The sequence below is a fragment of the Arvicanthis niloticus genome, chromosome 18 (assembly GCF_011762505.2).
Source record: "Arvicanthis niloticus isolate mArvNil1 chromosome 18, mArvNil1.pat.X, whole genome shotgun sequence".
Classification (NCBI taxonomy): Eukaryota; Metazoa; Chordata; class Mammalia; order Rodentia; family Muridae; genus Arvicanthis; species Arvicanthis niloticus.
In genome coordinates, this window is record NC_047675.1 from 48,993,242 (window position 1) to 49,010,234 (window position 16,993).

At 52.4% G+C, this 16,993-nt stretch overlaps 1 protein-coding gene across 9 annotated transcripts; it reads right to left on the minus strand.

Moving 5' to 3' along the window:
• Positions 1-4,145: 4,145 nt before the first annotated feature.
• Vps9d1 (VPS9 domain containing 1) lies at positions 4,146-16,983 on the minus strand. Of its 9 annotated transcripts, XM_076916020.1 has the most exons (16): positions 16,596-16,713; positions 15,504-15,602; positions 15,093-15,168; positions 12,890-12,982; positions 12,640-12,802; positions 10,655-10,766; positions 10,504-10,566; positions 9,850-9,902; positions 9,663-9,750; positions 9,410-9,495; positions 8,447-8,928; positions 7,692-7,821; positions 7,233-7,438; positions 6,848-6,944; positions 5,455-5,559; positions 4,146-5,006 (listed from the first exon to the last, which is right to left on the minus strand). In XM_076916020.1, exons 4-16 carry the CDS (start codon positions 12,945-12,947, stop codon positions 4,913-4,915), a joined length of 1,737 nt encoding a protein of 578 aa, XP_076772135.1. In that variant the 5' UTR covers positions 12,948-12,982; positions 15,093-15,168; positions 15,504-15,602; positions 16,596-16,713; the 3' UTR covers positions 4,146-4,912. The 9 variants fall into 9 exon arrangements, 8 of the variants coding, with proteins under 8 accessions (XP_076772135.1, XP_076772140.1, XP_076772137.1 ...); XM_076916025.1 differs by lacking the exons at positions 15,504-15,602; positions 16,596-16,713 and adding an exon at positions 16,845-16,983 and having other exon boundaries at positions 12,890-12,979; XM_076916022.1 differs by lacking the exons at positions 15,504-15,602; positions 16,596-16,713 and adding an exon at positions 16,845-16,983.
• Positions 16,984-16,993: the final 10 nt, after the last annotated feature.

Sequence of the window (16,993 nt, forward strand, 5' to 3'; positions counted from 1 at the left end):
AAATAGGTTAGGGAGTATTCGAGGTTGGACGAATGTATTCATCCTCCAGGACAAGGTGCTCCTTAAGTGTGTGACCTACAGGCCTTCACAACTGACCTGGATCATGAATTCACCAAGAATTAGTCTGGGCGACTTCAGGGGAACTGTCCCTCGACTTGCTGTGGTCTTTAGCAATTCATTCAGAACCTAAGGCACCCTCTCCTTAATCCTAAAACCTAAGCCTCACGGAAGCAGTATCTTTTGCTGGATCCATTCCTGGACAGCCGTACCCCTCATCTCTCCAGATCACCAAACCTAGGCCAAGTCTGATAAAATAGAACCTGGCATATGGAAGGTATCTGTCTTCTTGTAGGATTTCCCAGAGTCGAAGGACTTCAAACAAAACAGGGTAACCTGAGTAGGCAGTGATCCACAGGCAGGCACCCTGCTGGCTATCACTAAACACAGGTCTTTTGTTGTGGGCTTGCCAATCCAAAGGGGAACCTTGGTTGGCTTTTGAGCTTGCTTCAACTTAAAGTGACATAATAGTTTAACTTCTGACAAATCATAAAGATTCCAAGCCTGCCTTGTTTCAAGACAAGCCTGGATCCCAGCTGCAGCATAATGGGGGAGTTAACAGAAAAATGAAGAGGCCTTGGGGGCAGGGGTGTGGCTCAAAGGTAGAATAATTTCCTAGTGTGTCTAAGGCCCCTGGTTTAGTCTCTAGCATTGCAAAAAAACTGTGTTACACTAACGGCAAAGCTGACGTTCACCTGCAAGTGCACTTTTGTTTCCACTTGTAACTTAGAGGTCATTGTGGATTGGGTTGAGCCTTGAAGTAATGATATTGATATTCTTCCCCCACCCCATCTTTGTAGACTAGACTAGGCTGGCCTAGAACTCAGAGAGCTACCTGCCATCGCTACTTACTTTTCTTGCTATCCCAGGGCACACAAGTGTGCTCGACACATCCTCCATAGACCTTAGTTTTAGCAGGGCAGATTTGCAAGGTGGAGGCTATTCATACTTATCTTGCCTAGGACCGGAAGCTGGCTTCTACTCGGTTCATCCACAGCTTATGTAGCCAGGTTAGTCCACCACATTTGGTTTTATGATGTGCTGGAGGTCTAACCTGGGGCTTCCTGTGTGATAGGCAGGAGCACTGCTCACTGAGCCACACACCCAGCTTCAACTTGTGTTTCTTGATTGTTGTTTTTAACTTCCTTCATGCCAGTTAGTTTTTTTTTTTTTTTCTTTCCTTATTAAAAGAGTTTTTCTGTGTAGATCAGCCAGCCTAGAATTTGATCCTTTGGCTTCTGCCTATGAAGTGTGGGTTACAGGCATGGCACACCTACTAGGTCTGATTATTGTAGTTTTTTTTTGCTCTCTACATAGCTAATAGTAGTTGCTGCTTTTGGTTTTGGCTGCCTCTTGTTACTCTACAGGATTTTCAGTGGAAAAAATGCCATTCATCCGTGCTCAACGGAGGAACCATAGTTTAGAAATGCTGACGGATGAACCCAAAGACACAGCTTGTTTTTTCCTTCAGCTACCACGATGTGACAAGCTGGCACCCCACAAGGACAAGGCCACTACTAGTCAGATCATGAAGCCCCATGGTAAGAAGCATGGGGGTGAAGCATCCAAGTCGGGCACCTCCCGGGCACTGCCGGAACCAAAGGAATTGGACTTCCAGGGGGAGGCACGGGCTCAACACCAGGCCATGGAAATCCAAACGGATGCTGGGAGAGCTGTGGCAATTTCTGTTGCAGTTCAACTGGAATCTTCAGAAAACCAGGGCAGCTGGTAGGTGAGCTTGAGGGAACTCGGTAGGAGGCATCATTGCTGAGGACTCAGCCCAAAGCAACCCAAGAAATCTGTGCACAGAGTAAGCAGATGCCTCAGAAGGCACAGGGTGAGCCTTGAAGACGGTGTCTTCACACGAGACACTGTGGGCAGCAGAAATGGCGGACGACTGGCTTGTTAAGGTTCCTGTGGAGGTTGGGGCTGTGGGTTAGATGCGAGAGCGCGTGCCTGGCACGTAGAAAGCCTGGTTCCACTTACGACAGGACAGACTTCAATGACAGCAGAGGCCCGTAAACTTACCAGTTGGGAGGTAGCTGGTGATCAGGCAGGAGAATCAGAAATTCAAGGTTATCCTTACAGTAAAGCAAGCCAGGGTTTATCCTTGAATATGAGGCTCTGTCTTTAAAGGGAGGGCAGTCAGCTGGGTTGGTTATAAAGCACACCTTTGATCCCAGCATTTGGGAGGCAGAGGCAGGCAGATCTCTGCGAGTTCAAGGCCAGCCTGGTCTATAGAGCAAGTTCCAGCCAGGACAGCCAGTGCTACACACACACACACACACACACACACACACACACACACATCCTATCTCAAAAAACGAAAAGAACAAACAACAAACATAATTTGTATAAAGACTAGTAAAACAATAGAATATTGGCTGAAATGTTTTCTGATTGTCTAGAAGAAATTCACCGGCAAAGTTAATTTTGAATTCTGAGTTTCAGTTATATACAAAAAATGATTCTGACACGCACACGCAAAGAGGAGCATGACCTGCACACAAAGAGGCCTCATCTTAGTGCCATGGCCATCCGAGCAGCACCGTGTGGTCTCCCCCAGGGTGTGCCGCAAGTATGTTCTGATCTCATCCCAACCCAACAGATGCTCTCAGAACTAGGACTTACGTTGAAGTAACCATGCTTCTGTGAAGTGGGGCTTTAAAACTGACTTGAGAGTCAAAGCGGAAGCAGCCTGCAGCAGGTACATTAACACAAGGCTCCATAGGTAGGTACCTGGCATTCACATCCACGGTCTCTACACTTCCTAAGAGCACGAGCCTCTAGGAGCTGGCAGTGCCAAGAATCCAAGTCAGCTGAGCCATGCTTTTTAAAATTCATTCATTCATTCATTCATTCATTCATTCGGTTTTGAGACAGCATTTCTCTGTGTAGCTCTGGCTGTCCTGGAACTTACTCTGTAGACTGGGCTTTGAACTCACAGAGATCTACCTTCCTCTGCCTCCCAAGTGCTGGGATTAAAGCGTGTGTCATCACGACTGACTTTAACCGTTATTCTTTATGTGTATGGGTGTTCTAAGTGCCCATGAGGCCCAAAGAGTGTATTGGATCTCCTAAAAATTGGAGTTTCAGATGGTCATGAATTGGTACAGACGTTGTTGCTGGGAATTGAAACCTGGTCTTTTGCAAGAGCAAGTACTCTTAACTGCTGAGCCGTTTCTCCAGCCTGGCTGAGACACAAGCTTGTTCCTTGGTAGTAGTTGGGCATGGGGTTGACATTCCTCAGTGCGAGTCAGTGAAAGCCAGCACCAGCCTGGCTGTTCCTGATGCAGGTGGGAAGAGACTGCTAGGGGTGTCTGGCCCATTCCCAATCTGCAGAGGTCTCTTCCATAGGTCAAGTGCCCCAGGAATGGGTTGTCCTGCCCAAGCTGACGTGGGCCCACCACTTGCTTTTGGTGTCATGGTTTCAGGCTTCTATTGCACCACTTGCAGGCTGGACTCTGAGGTCAGCCTACCAGGCTCAAAGATGCATGTTCTCTATTTCCTTGCAGGTTTGGAACACAAGTGTTCAATAAATGCCCAATAACTAAGTTTCATACAGCCTACTCCAAGAGTCTCCATCGGCCCCACTATTCCGTAGTCTGGGACTGGAAATCCCCCCCCCCCCAGTGTCCTGCCACCTACTGTCTTACAGCAACCCCAGTTGCCATGGGTATTTCCTTTCCTGTGCTTGGATGCTAACATCACCCTAGGGCCCCAGTAGAATCAAAGGGCATCGCTATGTGTCCCTACACGTGGGCTGGCACTGTGGGACATTCCATTGTGTTTGAGTAGGATCAAGCTTACTCAGACACCTTCAGAGAACTACTGTGGACTCAGGACTACAGTAGTGACTCAAGTCTCCCCCTCCTAATGACACCCTACAGACATGTGCTATCCCAGAGGGGGAAGTCCACAATTTCCTGACTGGGAACACCCTGGGAAGATACTGCTTCTGTGCAGTGTCGGGCTGGGCTGTGGTCCCTCATTGCCCTGTCAGCTGTGATCTCTAGGAGACTGGCAGAGGCTGTCTGTGTTGCCTGAGTCCTGCCTGCCCAGTGGGTAAAGGAACAAGTCACATGGACTTAGATGGAGTGACTTTTTATTTTAGGCCGAGTTGGTGGCCACCTAGAGACATGTAACAGTTTAGGGGCTGACCTTTAGACTCTGACATTGAAGAGTCTGTACAAATGTGTTTGTTAGCCAGTGTCCTGAACGTAGTTCACTGTCCCCAACCAAGATAAGCCCAGGGCAGGCTGTCCTGGACCTCAGTAAGAGAAAGGCTCATATCCCAGGCCTGGGCAGTGATACCTGGGCCAGTAAGAGCAAACAGGGCAGCTGCTGCCTGGTAAATGAACAACACAGCCTCACACTACCTACACCCAGTCCTCTGGGCAGGGTAAAGCCCACTTGTTACTAACAAGAAACTGGCTCACACAAACTTAGGCTGTCTCAGGAGACTGGAGGGGTGCGAAACTAGACTGGCCTGTCCAATCCCCATCTCTGTGCTGATAGATGCCCCAGTAGGGGCTGCCTAGTGTCCACGAGAACAGTGAGGGCCACCAGGTTTACTGGAGGCCCAGCAGTGTTGCTGGCTCCCCACGGAACAGCAGCTACAGATTTCTCCTGTGGGGTCTGAGAGGCAAGCCCAAGACAGAGCAGGCCTGACTCAGCTAGCCATGGCCTGCGAAAGAGGCACTGTTCCAGGCCTCCAAGACAGAGTTACGGTAAAGAAGGCGGGCAGGAGCTATAGAGCACCACCACAGCAGGCTGCCTCCAGTGTCCCCAGACCAGATGTACAGTGCAGTGTGGAGGTCCTGTGGCTCCTTTGGTCTGTGAGGTCCAGCCACCACTACTTGTCCAGCCGTCCCCGGGAGAGAAGTTCCACATAGCTCAGGGCGCTCTGCAGTGATGTCAGGCAGTACCCTTCCTCTCCAATCAAGTACCTGTGTGAGGTGGGGAAGGCACGTGTCGACTGAGAGGACAGACGGACAGCCTAGTCCTCTGGATGGCAATATCTTCCCTTCTTGCTTGGGCAATGACATGGCCACAGGTAAAGTTGTTAGAGAGCTGGGTCCAGGCATGCCTTTCCCCACTGCCAGTCCTGGTCCTGTGATGGCCCTGCAGTGCACACTGCTCGTCCCCAGGCAGATGCTGCTCAGGGCACCCTGTAGATCTGCACGGGGTCTTCTGAAGGCTACAGAGCATGCAGGTAAGTGTCCCGTGCACAGGAGGATCTCAGAGGGCTGTCCAAAAGTGATGGTGGGGCTGCGGGCTCCCACAGCCTACCATAGCCATCGCTTTTGTTCTGGGGTGAGGCCCTTGTCTTTTTCCCACAGAGATCTTCCCCCACGTCAGCCTCCTAACCACCCGCTAGCCTGGGCTCCTTCCTACCCTTCATGAGTGAACTCCTCCAGGGCTGCACACTCTGACACCAGCTGGGGGAGGCCACTTCTCAGCACCACGAAGGACAGAATGGGCAGCAAGTCATCAGCACCACTGCTGGGCAAAGGCACAGAGGTCAGGGGGGCCGGGGCCAAGGGGGATACCTGCTCTGGCTCTCTGGAGCTATCTTGGCCAGGCTGGCTACAATTCTTGTACTCCCATCCCCCAGCAGCCCAGCAGCCCCCTGGCCATGGTAATACGGGGCCCAAATAACACTCTCAATGGCAGGATACACTCACTAGTCCCTTCTGATTTTCTACTTGGCTCCGGACTTACACGCTTTTGGAAGCTTAGGAGCAACCGTCTGAGATTGGAAGATAATCACGTCTGCACTAGGCCCTCCCTCTGGGCCTGCCTCAGGAGAGGTCTAGCTACGCTAGTCAGGGTACACACAAAGAGCTTCCTGGAAGAGCATAGGACCAAGCAGCAAGGAGGCAGCTAGAACCTGAGGCTATCACTTGGATCTGACCTCTTTTCTATGGGCCAGGGAGGCTCCACACACCTACGGCACCTGCTCAGTGTCCTGCACCCCAGGGACATGATAGCCCCCCGTTGGGGTGGCTGGGCAAAGGCTGTGATTTGCAAACACTTAGCCTAGGAACTCTTTTATAAGATGGGAGAGAGGGCAGCGGGTGGCAGGCTCTGTGGTGAGGATGGAACAGCACCCCACCCTTAGAGTGGCTGAGAAGAATCTGCCCTCCTCTTGGGCTGAACTCCCCAGAGGTGACTTCACACTTGGCTCTAACATTTACTTGTGGGCTCCAGGCCCAGGCCAGGGTCACAGCCCCTCAGTCTGCCAGCAGGTGCAAAGGTCTGAGCTCCTGCAAGAACCACAAGGGAAATTCACTCCAGGTCAGAGGACTCAGCTAACAGCCGAGTTGGGGAGAGGTGGAGGAAGGCTCAGGCATCGCAGGCCTGAGTGAGGTTGTGTGTCTTGGATGTGCCAGGGAGCCCTCGTGCTAGATCTGTTCAGGAAAGGTGTGTCACTTTGAAAGAGCACCTTATCTGCGCCCTCAAGTATGGACCAGGGCTCCAGGCAGGTCTTTCTCAGAGAGTAGCTCTCAGTCTCACCAGATTAAACAGGACCCAGGACCCCTAGGATTTCTTGGCCTCGTCAGAGGACACTGCAATAGCAGACTGTCCAGGTGGACTGGAACACATGGTTGTGGGGTGGGAGTCCTTGCCCTGTCCCCATCCAAGGTCTTTGGTAGTATGAGCTGGACTCTGAGGTGATGTGATCTGGGGCTAAGTGAAGCAGGGCCACCAGGGTCTTCTTTGGCCAGTCACAGGGCAGGAACACATATTAGTACACCCCCAGCCACTGGGTCTGTTCTGAACTCACATGGCAGCAGCAGGGGGCTGGGATCCACCCTCAGGCCTGGCCTCCTGGGCGCGACAGTAGTCTTCTGCACAGATGCAGATGACCCTCAGGGTCCGCACTGTGGAACAGAAAGATGGCTTCAGTGGGTGTGACGTAGTGAGAGTATCTGACAAGGGCGGGAAGACTCGAAGGACCAACTGTGAGGGAGACTATGTTTCCTTCATCCAGTAGTCTCCTAGTATAGCCTAATCTCTCCTGATAATGCAGGACTGGGGAAAGCTGAAGGGCACTGCCCCTTATTTGCTTAGTGATGGACCTGTAGCCTAGCAGGGAAGGCATGGCTAGCAGGGAAGGTATATCCCCATCTTCCACCTCTCAAACCTCTGGGCCCCTCAGATCCCCGCACCGATGCACTCCAGCTTCTTCTGGGGGCAGCTCTCCAAGACCAGCAGCCCCAGTTCTTGGGCTGCAGTGCAGTAGGGGTAGGTGGAGGCCTGAGCCTCAGGGACACGTGGGAGGAGCTTGGTGGGGATGCCAAGGGCTGTAGGGGGTGCATTCCTGTACAGCTCCATGCTCCTGCTCACAGCAGCCTCCCGGGTACGGTGCACACTCCTAAAGCAGAGAGGCCAGGCTCAGCCATTATAGACACACTGTTCCACAGACATGCAGGGTTATGGCTGGGGAGTCTCTGGCTCTCATGCTACAGGAGATGCTCAGGTATTTGAGCAAATGGCCTGACTGTCCCTAGACAGACAGGTGGGCAGAGCCACCTTGCCAACACCCGAGGATGGCCTCAGGATCAGATGAGCCACTGGGAGGCTGGGGTGGAGACTCCAGCTCACCGGGGGTGGTGAGCTAGTAGTACCTGTAGAGGGCCAGCAGCAGGGGCCACAGTGGGGAGAAGAAGGGCTCCTCAATGCACGCCAGGCAGCGGTCCTTGGAGGCGGCTGTGTTCAGGCTTTCGAAGGCCAAGAGGGTCAGCGAGAGCAGTCTATCTGCCGGGAGCAGAGTTTGGGGTGTCCGAATGTGCTACTGCCCAAGTTCAAAGTCAGGGTGCCCTGTTTACGAGACCCAGCATCTGTCCAGCTGAGCTACAGCATCTGGGCTCTGGGGGTGGTTCTACCTGGTTATTCTTCTTGCTCAACCTCTCATACTCTTCCCCTGCCTATGCTTCATCCTGTGTCCTGGGACCAGGTCTTAGGTCTTCTTCCCTGGGGTTGAATTGGGCTCCCAAGTAGCTAAAGGATCCGCCAAAGGGAGGGGTGGATGGCCCCCTTCTGAAAGGACTGGCTTCTAAATCTACACTAATCCTAGAACTTTAAAACAGTGAGTAAGGCCCCAGGCTGTTAAGACCGCCTCACTGGTTCATATAATGTCTAGAAGCCTTGGAGTAGGCACAGCCAGGCCACCTCTGTGATCAAAGGCACTACATCCCTAAGCTCCAACACCACCTCCACCCACTGTCTGAGGCACTAAGGTAGGCTAGGGCCTGCTCTTCTGGGCTGAATGCTTGCTTCTGTGGGTGGGTAGACAAGAGGTCCTTGCTGTCCCGGGCAGCAAGCTGCACTTGAGGTTGGCAGATGCAGTGAAGCAGGTCCTGTGTTGGTCCTGCAGGCTCACCAATGGCATTGTGAATGTCCTTTACTGTGCTCTTCAGACATTCCAGCAAGGGCTCCTTCTTTGTTCCTGGGGTCTGTGGCTCAGACATAGCCAAAAACTGTTCCAGGTCCTCGAAGGAGCTGTCCTTGTCTGGCAGGTGGGATAAAGCATCCACCAGGGGTGAGGAGGGCCCTGCTGGGCTGCCGTCTGCCTCTCTGTCCAGGGGGCCTGAGTGGAGTGTGGGGATAGGTGTGGAGGGAGGTCCATCCAGAGCTCTTGGGGCTGCACTGGGCTCTGAGGGGGAAAGCATGCAGTAGAGGCTCTGGGAAGACCGAAGTCGCCGGCTCCCAGGGGCCAGGAGGCCATTGGCTTCTGGGGGGAGGGAGCAGCTGCCCGGGGCAGGCGCAGCACTGATGGCAGCCCGGCTCACAACAGGGTACAGCGCACTGTACACTGAGCACTGGAGCTTCTTCAGGAGCTGGGAGATTGGGTGATCAGGAAGGCTGCAAGGGGAAAAGCAGGCAAGATGCAGTCGGCCCTCAAGAGTCTGCCCAGGTGGGTACCTGCTGTGCCCACCCATTTTTCTCATCCCAGCAAAAGTGAGTACCATAGCGGCCACCCTCAAAGCTCGGCAGGGCTTTAATCTACTTTTTAGCCCGAAGCTTATAAATCTGAGCTCAATTTTTATTCATTGACCTCAGTCACCTGGGCCTTTCGTCCTCATCTGTGACATCACCTGTACAAAAATTGCCACACTATGGAAGAATTCCTCGAAGTAGCTTCTCTGACATTCCCTGTTAGTGACTATCACAAGTGTACTGTGACCCATGCAATCTGGAGAAGCTAACGGAAGCCACTGAAAACCTGTCAGCACAGGAGGCCCCTGTGCAGGAGCCCTGTGCCCCTCGGTCCCCTAGCCTAACCTTTCCCCATCACTTATCAGGAAAAGCCTCAGGCTGGGAGATGGGCTCTGTGAATGACTACCTGAGTAAGTGGGAGACTAGGCTGGTCACCAGTGACAGGTCCCCCGGGCTCCGCCTGAGCTTGGCTCTCCAGTGCTTTGGCCAGTCCTGCAGGACAGAGGACCTTGGAGGAAAGCACGGTCGGGTCTCCATGATGGGGTGCCCTGCAAGGGCTGCGTGGGGTGTCCTGGGGTGTGGGAAGGAACCAAGTCCTATAGACCCATGTGATCCCAAGTCTGCCATCCCTCTGCTTGGACCAGTGGGAGTCGACTCACATGGTCTTGCTCATACTCCAGGATGGCAGCATAGAGGGCTCGCTGCTCCCGCTCCTCTGGGGTCAGAGCAACTTGACTGCAGAACCTCCTGAGGAGGAAGACACGCTGGGAACAGGGATGGCCCTATGGGCTCGGGGAGCCCCTTCCAGGCCTACCAGCATGCCTACGAGACAGGGAACAGACATACCTGTTGGCAGCCTCCTGAAGGCGCAGGCGCCGCTCTTCCATCTTGCGCTGCAGCTAGGGTAAGAGTCAAGGGGCCATACTCTCTGACCTGACTGAGCCTCCACCCCTGCCCTGGGCCTCATCTGCTCTCCAATACACTTGGTGTTTCAAGTGTCTCCGTAGGTGAGGCTGCCTTTGCCTTCTAGAGATGAGTTCAGCCAGGAGAACAGCTGTTAGTTCAGGAAGGGGCTTACTCAGGAAGGCAGACTTGAAGGGAGAGAGCAGCATTAGTGCTGGGAGGACAGGAGGGCGGAGCTTAGCTAGGTCCTCAGGAGTGGAAGAAGGGTTAGGGCCATGTCCTTAAGGGGACACTGCCTCACTGCTCCGAAGGCTTATAGTCCCAAACCCACCTGACACCTGGCTCTTCCCCTCCCCCACCTGGCACCTGGCTCTTCCCCACACCCACCTGGCACCTTATGTATGCCCACCTGGCACCTTATGTATACCCACCTGGCACCTTCTGTATGCCCACCTGGCACCTGGCTCTTCCCCACACCCACCTGGCACCTTCTGTATACCCACCTGGCACCTGGCTCTTCTCCACACCCACCTGACACCTGGCCCTTCTCCACCCTCAGCTCAAGACCTCATTACTCTTAGCTCCCTGTAAGGATGCTGTCTCTTCTCTTGCTTTGGCGATTACCAGATTCTCCATCATCTGCCGCTGTAGAGACAGGGTCTAAGGAAGAAAGGAGGAAGTAAGGCCAGTTCCTCAACTGACTTGACCTTTCCCTGAGCAGACCAGTTCCTCTCTGGGCCATGCTCACCAGTGATGTCTTCTGCATGGCCTGGCTGGGGTCCAGACGGGCCATCCGGGCCTCATATGTGGCCCTCAGCTTCTGGTTTTGTAGTGAGGCCTTCTCCAGTGGTGTCAGCTCCCTAAAAATAACAACAAGCTGCTCTCCACGCACAGGAAGCCCAGGAATGTTCTAGAGGCCTGAGCAACCATCCTCACACCCTCTAGACCTTGTTCTAAGACCAAGAGGGAAAAAGATGGTGGTTAGGCGGGAAAGAGATGCAGAAGGCTGTTCTAGGGCAGGCTAGAGATCTGGTGCCCAAACACAAGTGTTTGTAATGCTAGGACTTAGGGCTTCTCAAGAGAAGCGGGACACCTGGACTTTTATGGAAATAAGTTATAGATCTGTGAATAAAATGGAAACTCCTGGAGGTTACTACAGGGGCCACACAGCAAGATTCGCTTGCAACCCACCAAAAGGAGAGATGTGTCTATTCAGTGACAAGTGGCAGTTTGCCACACACCTCCCTGCTTCCGGAGATAGCAGACAATAGGGCATGGAGAGGATTGAGGCAAGAGTCCGTCCTGAAGCTCATGTTTGTATCTGCCCCAGTGCTGAAGCCACACGCACGCGCGCGCACGCGCGCGCGCACACACACACACACACACACACACACACACACACGTGGGGCCTGGGGAGTTAGTTGGGTGCAGGTACCTCAGGGAGCTGTGAGGGAGGCCCTGATCCATCCATGCTGGGTTCACTGAGCTTTCTGCACCTGTGTCCTGGTGTCTTTCATTAGTGTAAAAACTACTGTAGCATCTCCTAACAGTTCCCGCCCCCATCGCCTTTCTTCTTGCTCTAGAACTTCGAGGAACATGCCAGGCGGTCTACCTTTCTTATTTTTGTCTTGTGTTTCTATGACATATGCATTTTTATCTTTTGCCTGATTTTTTTCATTTTTTTTCTCTTTTCAGCTATGCTTTTTTTTTTGGCAGGGTTTCTCTGTGTGGTCCTGACTGTCCTGGAACTCACTCTGTCACTCTATAGAGCAGGCTGGCCTTGAACTCTCTGCCTCCCAAATGCTGGGATTAAAGATGCATGCTGGCATCTGGCCCCCCCCCCCCTTTTTTTTTTGAGACAGTATCCCAGCTTGTTGGTGAACTTGCTCTACAGTTAAGGCAGCCCTTGACTCCCGATTCTCCCTCCTATACCTTCCAAGTTCTGAGATTACAGGCATATGCTAGGTAGCTCAGGGTGGACTTGAACCCGTGACCCTCCTGACTCCGCCCCCTGAGTCCTAACATTACATGAAGCACTAGGGATCTAATCCAGGGCTTCACAAGTGCTAAGGAAGCAATCTACCATTAAGCTACATTCTCAACTATCTAAGTAATTTTAATTATTTTTAATTAAGACTTTATTTTTATGTGTATGGGTGTTTTGTCCGCATGTATGTCTGGGCAGTAAGTGTGTGCCTGGTGCTCAAGGTGGCCAGAAGAGGGCATCGGATCCTCTAACTTGTTTTGAAAAACACATTTCAGATATGTATGTATGTATGTATGCATTGTATGTATGTATGTATGCATTGTATGTATGTATGTATTTTTTCATTTTTATTCATTATTTATTCCATATTCATAGAAATTATTAATTTCCACTTCATTTTTTTATTTGCTAGATTTGACGCTATAGTTTCTTGTTCAGATTTCTTCAAACTTTGTATTTCTAAACAAACCTCAGTGCTGTTTGGCCTGTACCTGGTAACTGCCTGAAGTCTTCACAGGTCTGTTCTGCCAGCATCACCTCAGCATTTCTGTTTCCTATATGGCTATGTCTTTTTGAGAGACAAAGGCACTCTCTTCCTAAGAGAGTTTGCACCTGCTTCTGTCAGGCAAGGGGTGAGTCTTCTCTGGAACCACTTCACCCAAATGCTCCGAGGGACGCTCACCATGCTCAGCCTGCAGACCATCTACAGCGTTAGCACACACACACCCCCACCTTACCCAGCTTACTTCTTAGAGTTCTGTGATTCTGCCACCTGCAGCTTCTGGAAGATCTCAGGAGGCAGGAAAGGAGAGAGCTTCCCCCCTTCATCTGAACACACTCGGCGGTGTCGGCTGGTTGGCAAGGGTACGGGAGGAGCCACAGGTCCGGCTGGCTTCAGGCATATTTTCCCTACAAGGCAAGCATAGCACCCTGGTCAGCAGGCTAGGGACCAGCCCACAAAGCAGGTACCAAGAACCCTCCTCTTTGGGTACCCACCAAGTTTGGTAGCTGTTGACTGGGCTCGCTCCAGACACTGTTCCGCCAGCTTCAGCATCTTTGAAGTCTCAGGGGGCACAGTTTCCCCAGCTTCTAGGGAAGGAATGTGGGGGACGGTTAGTCCTGCGGTGACTCACACTCTGACTAAGATTAAGGAGCTGTGAAGGCTAGGCAAGCTTACTCATGTCCATCTCGGAACCATGGCTCAAGACAGGGCACGCGGATATGACTGGCAGCTCAGCATCACACCGACCTGCCCTTCTCCGGTGCCTGCGGTTCTCACTGGACCTGCTTGTAATTACAGCTCCTCTGGGGACGGCCATGCAGCCCTCAGGGCTACTGCACAGAGACAAGGGTGCTACAGAGTCTCCTGGCCCACCACTTACTGGCTGCCTGTAGCACGGACTCGCTCCTCTGCAGGTGCTACAGTGAGCATGACCTCCTCCCACGGATGTCTCCCGTGGGTTACCCACAGGTGTCTGTGCTGTCCCTTCCCTTCACGAGCCCGCGTCTGTCAGTGGACTCTCCTGTTCCCTCGTACAACAGATGCCTCATACAAAAACGCCTCCATTTCCTCCTCATTCCATGTCCATTTTAACACCCAGATTCCCCTAACCTGTCCTTACCCAACTTTACATTGCCAAAGACGGCAGGTCACTCATATTTCTTTCTGTCCTCTAAGACACTACTTAAGTTTCCTCTGGAAATTCTGTCTGGCTACAGGAGGTGGCCATTTCAGCCTCTCTGATACCCCTCTGGTAGGAATCTAAGCTAGAGTCACCCTACTAGAGTCCACGTATCCTCTCCTATCCCAGGCCACTCGATAGTCACCAGAGATGCCTCCACTGATTTCCATTCTCACTCCCAGGCCTCTCCCACCCCTGGCCTCCAAACCACAAGGCTAGTCCTGATGCTTCAGATGTGTCAGACCTCAGCTGAGCTCACTTGTTCCCCGGTAGCTCTCCCTAACTGTGTTCCTATGTCCAGTGGGTTGCTTCTGCCTCAGATGTCACATGTTCACAGTGGAATTCTCTACTTTTTAAAAATTTGAGACAGTGCCTCATGTAGCCCAGGCTAGCCTCAAACTCACTACATAGCTAAGGATGATCTTGAACTTCTGATCCTCCTGCCTCCATTTCTTAAGTGCTAAGATGTCAGACTGTGTTAGCACAGTAATTTATGATATGCCAGGGACAAATCCAGGGCTTCCTGCATGCTAGGCCAGAGCTCTCCACCAACTGAGCCACTTCCCTAGTAGCACTGGAATTCACTGCTTCTCCCCTTGCGTGATGTCAGCCCTTGTCTGCATGGAACATCCCCTGCTGCTAGCAGCTCACTGTCGACCCTAGCAAGTCTGGTTGGTTTCTCTTTCAAAATACACCCAAGCTCTTTGCTCTTCCCAATGCTGGGTAGAGCTTTGGGTCCAGGATGTACAAAACACTGCTTTAACTACTTCCTCCTCGAGGACTTTTAAATGGACTTTTGTTGGCAACAACCCCACTTTTGTGCAGCTCACTGTTAACTGCCTTGAGGCAGCGTGCTGGCTGGTTCTGTGTGTCAACTTGACACAAGCTGGAGTTATCACAGAGAAAGGAGCCTTCCTTGAGGAAATGCCTCCATGAGATCCAGCTGTAAGGCATTTTCTCATTTAGTGATCAAGGGGGGAGGGTCCATTGTGGGTGATGCCCTCCCTGGGCTGGTGGTCCTGGGTTCTATAAGAAAGCAAGCTGAGCAAGTCAGGGGAAGCAAGCCAGTAAGCAGCATCCCTCCACGGCCTCTGCATCAGCTCCTGCCTCCAGGTTCCTGCCCTGCGTGAGTTCCTGTCCTGACTTCCTTTGGTGATGAAAAACCATGTGGAAGTGTAAGCTGAATAAACCCTTTCCTCCCCAACTTGCTTCTTGGATATGATGTTTTGTGCAAGAATACAAACTCTAACCTAGATAGTCAGTGTCTTGACCTGATGCATGATCCATCCCCTAATCCAGAACACTTCTTCTCAGTGCCACCGTGTTACACTATGACATCAAATTCTAATGATAAGGAGCAGGTTTGGAAAGAAACAGGAGATCTCAGGAGGCAGAAAAGGAGACAGCTTTCCCCTTCATCTGAACACACTTGGCGGTGCCAGCTGCTGGGCGAGAGCATGGGAGGAACCCACCATTTTGCATCATGAGAGGAGCAGCAAGTCTGAAGGTATAGTTACCTGTAGTGTTGCCCACATCCTCCAGCAACACCTGGGAGATGTAGTGGATGCTCCGAAGGTATTCCACGTACGCTTCCTATATGCAGAGGAGAGAATGGCAGCGGTCAGGCGAGTGGAAGCAAGTGCCTGCATCATGCCTGCCAGGTAGATGCCCATGTGCAAATCGCAGGACCAACAGTGCCTGCTTGTTATTTTGGCAGACTTCCTTCTAGGCTTCAGTGATGGTCCAGCTAGGACAGAGACAGTATCCCCACTGTCTAGACTAGAAGGAAAAAAATGTTTTTACCTGAGAACAAAAATCAAAGAATTTCTCCCTTCAACACTGCACTGAGGTGTTCCCAGATGGAACCTTACTGTCTACCACAGGAAGGAGCTGTGCTTCAGTCAGGAGGCTTGGGAGAGCAATCTCACCAGCAATATCGTTTTCCACTTTGTGTAACAAAGTTCCCCTTCTTGTGCAACTCAAAGACTAGTAGTCTTTCCATGTCTTATGAAAACACTTCCTGAAATCTGAGGAGGAGATATGGGCTCATTTGTCAATCTCAATTTTTGGCTTAGGTGAAGAAATAACATTCTCCAAACTCCAGAATAAGAATTCCCTCTGCTTGCCGGGCTGTGGTGGCGCACGCCTTTAATCCCAGCACTTGGGAGGCAGAGGCAGACGGATTTCTGAGTTCGAGGCCAGCCTGGTCTACAGAGTGAGTTCCAGGACAGCCAGGGCTACACAGAGAAACCCTGTCTTGGGGGAAAAAAAAATTCCCTCTGAGTTGCAGGTTTCAACTGTGTGACCCCTCTGCCCTGGGTTCTGTGACAGCTCAAGACAGACTGCACTCTGGTCTGTATATGTTTCATTTTATTCGTTGTCAAATTACCCACCTTTAATTAACTCAGTACTTCAGACAAAATAGGTTTCAGGTAGGATTCTGGTCTTGTGAGGGTGCCCTAGAAAACTAAGTAGGGACACTAGACAACCAGTGATTCTTCCTCTCCTATGGAAGCTCAGGGTGGCCCGGCCAGCTTTTCTACCAGGTTGACATCCTTTTAATTAGCATTCATTCTCAGTGACAGGCCACACCCCTTTTGTGCCTGGGTTTCTTTACAAATGACCTTTGAAGTCAACAGCAGACAGCAGCATCATGAATGAGCCAACAGTCGGTCTTTTCCGGATTAAATCTACACAGACTCTGTCAAGAATACACACACACACACACACACACACACACGTCTGTCACCCACATCTTGGATGTAGGTCCTTTGCAAACAGAACCTCCTCTCTATTTCACACCGACTCTTTATAAACAGGTAAACCTGAGGCCCAGTGCGAGTTGAGCTGTCCGAGGTCCCGGCAGAGCTGGGTGCCCTTAGGCGCCCGTCCCGGAGCCTCCGGGCGCGGTCCCAGAGCCGCCGCGCGCGTCGGAAACGCGGATCCCTTCACACGCCTGCCCTCGCCCACCAGGGGCCAAGCGCCTCCTAGAGCTGCTGCCGCGCCCCTCCCAGCCTCACCCGGGGCCGGTTGCCGGTGTCTAGCTCGATGGCCTTGTTGGCCAGTTTCATGGCGCTTTGCAGCGGCTTCGCCGCGCCGTCCCCGGCCGCAGCGGCCATGGCGCCGGGCGGGGGAGGCCTCGGCGGCAGGGGCGGGGCGGACGCCTCCAATCCGGAACGCGGAGTGCGCAGCTGAGGGAGCTGCGGAAGCTGCGCACCACCGGAAGGGACCCAGATACACTTCCTCCGGCCCCGCCCCGCCGCGCAGACCTGGGTTTACGGAGTAGAAGGGGTCAGGTGGGTCTTGTCAGCTCTTCTGGCCGACTTGCTCTGCGTCTGGGCGAGAAGACGCTCTCGTCTTGAGGTTTTCTGCGAAGTGCAGTCAGTCCGCGGCAGTTTCCCCTCCCGGCTGCCCCTCC

Coding starts and splice junctions, on each gene's coding strand:
- Vps9d1 (XM_034522212.2), bottom strand. CDS start 16,694: ATGGCCGCTGCGGCCGGGGACGGCGCGGCGAAGCCGCTGCAAAGCGCC. Junction 15,169..16,595: donor ACACCGGCAACCGGCCCCGG/GTGAGGCTGGGA, acceptor CTCTGCATATAG/GAAGCGTACGTGGAATACCT. Junction 7,822..8,446: donor GGACATTCACAATGCCATTG/GTGAGCCTGCAG, acceptor TGCTCCCGGCAG/ATAGACTGCTCTCGCTGACC.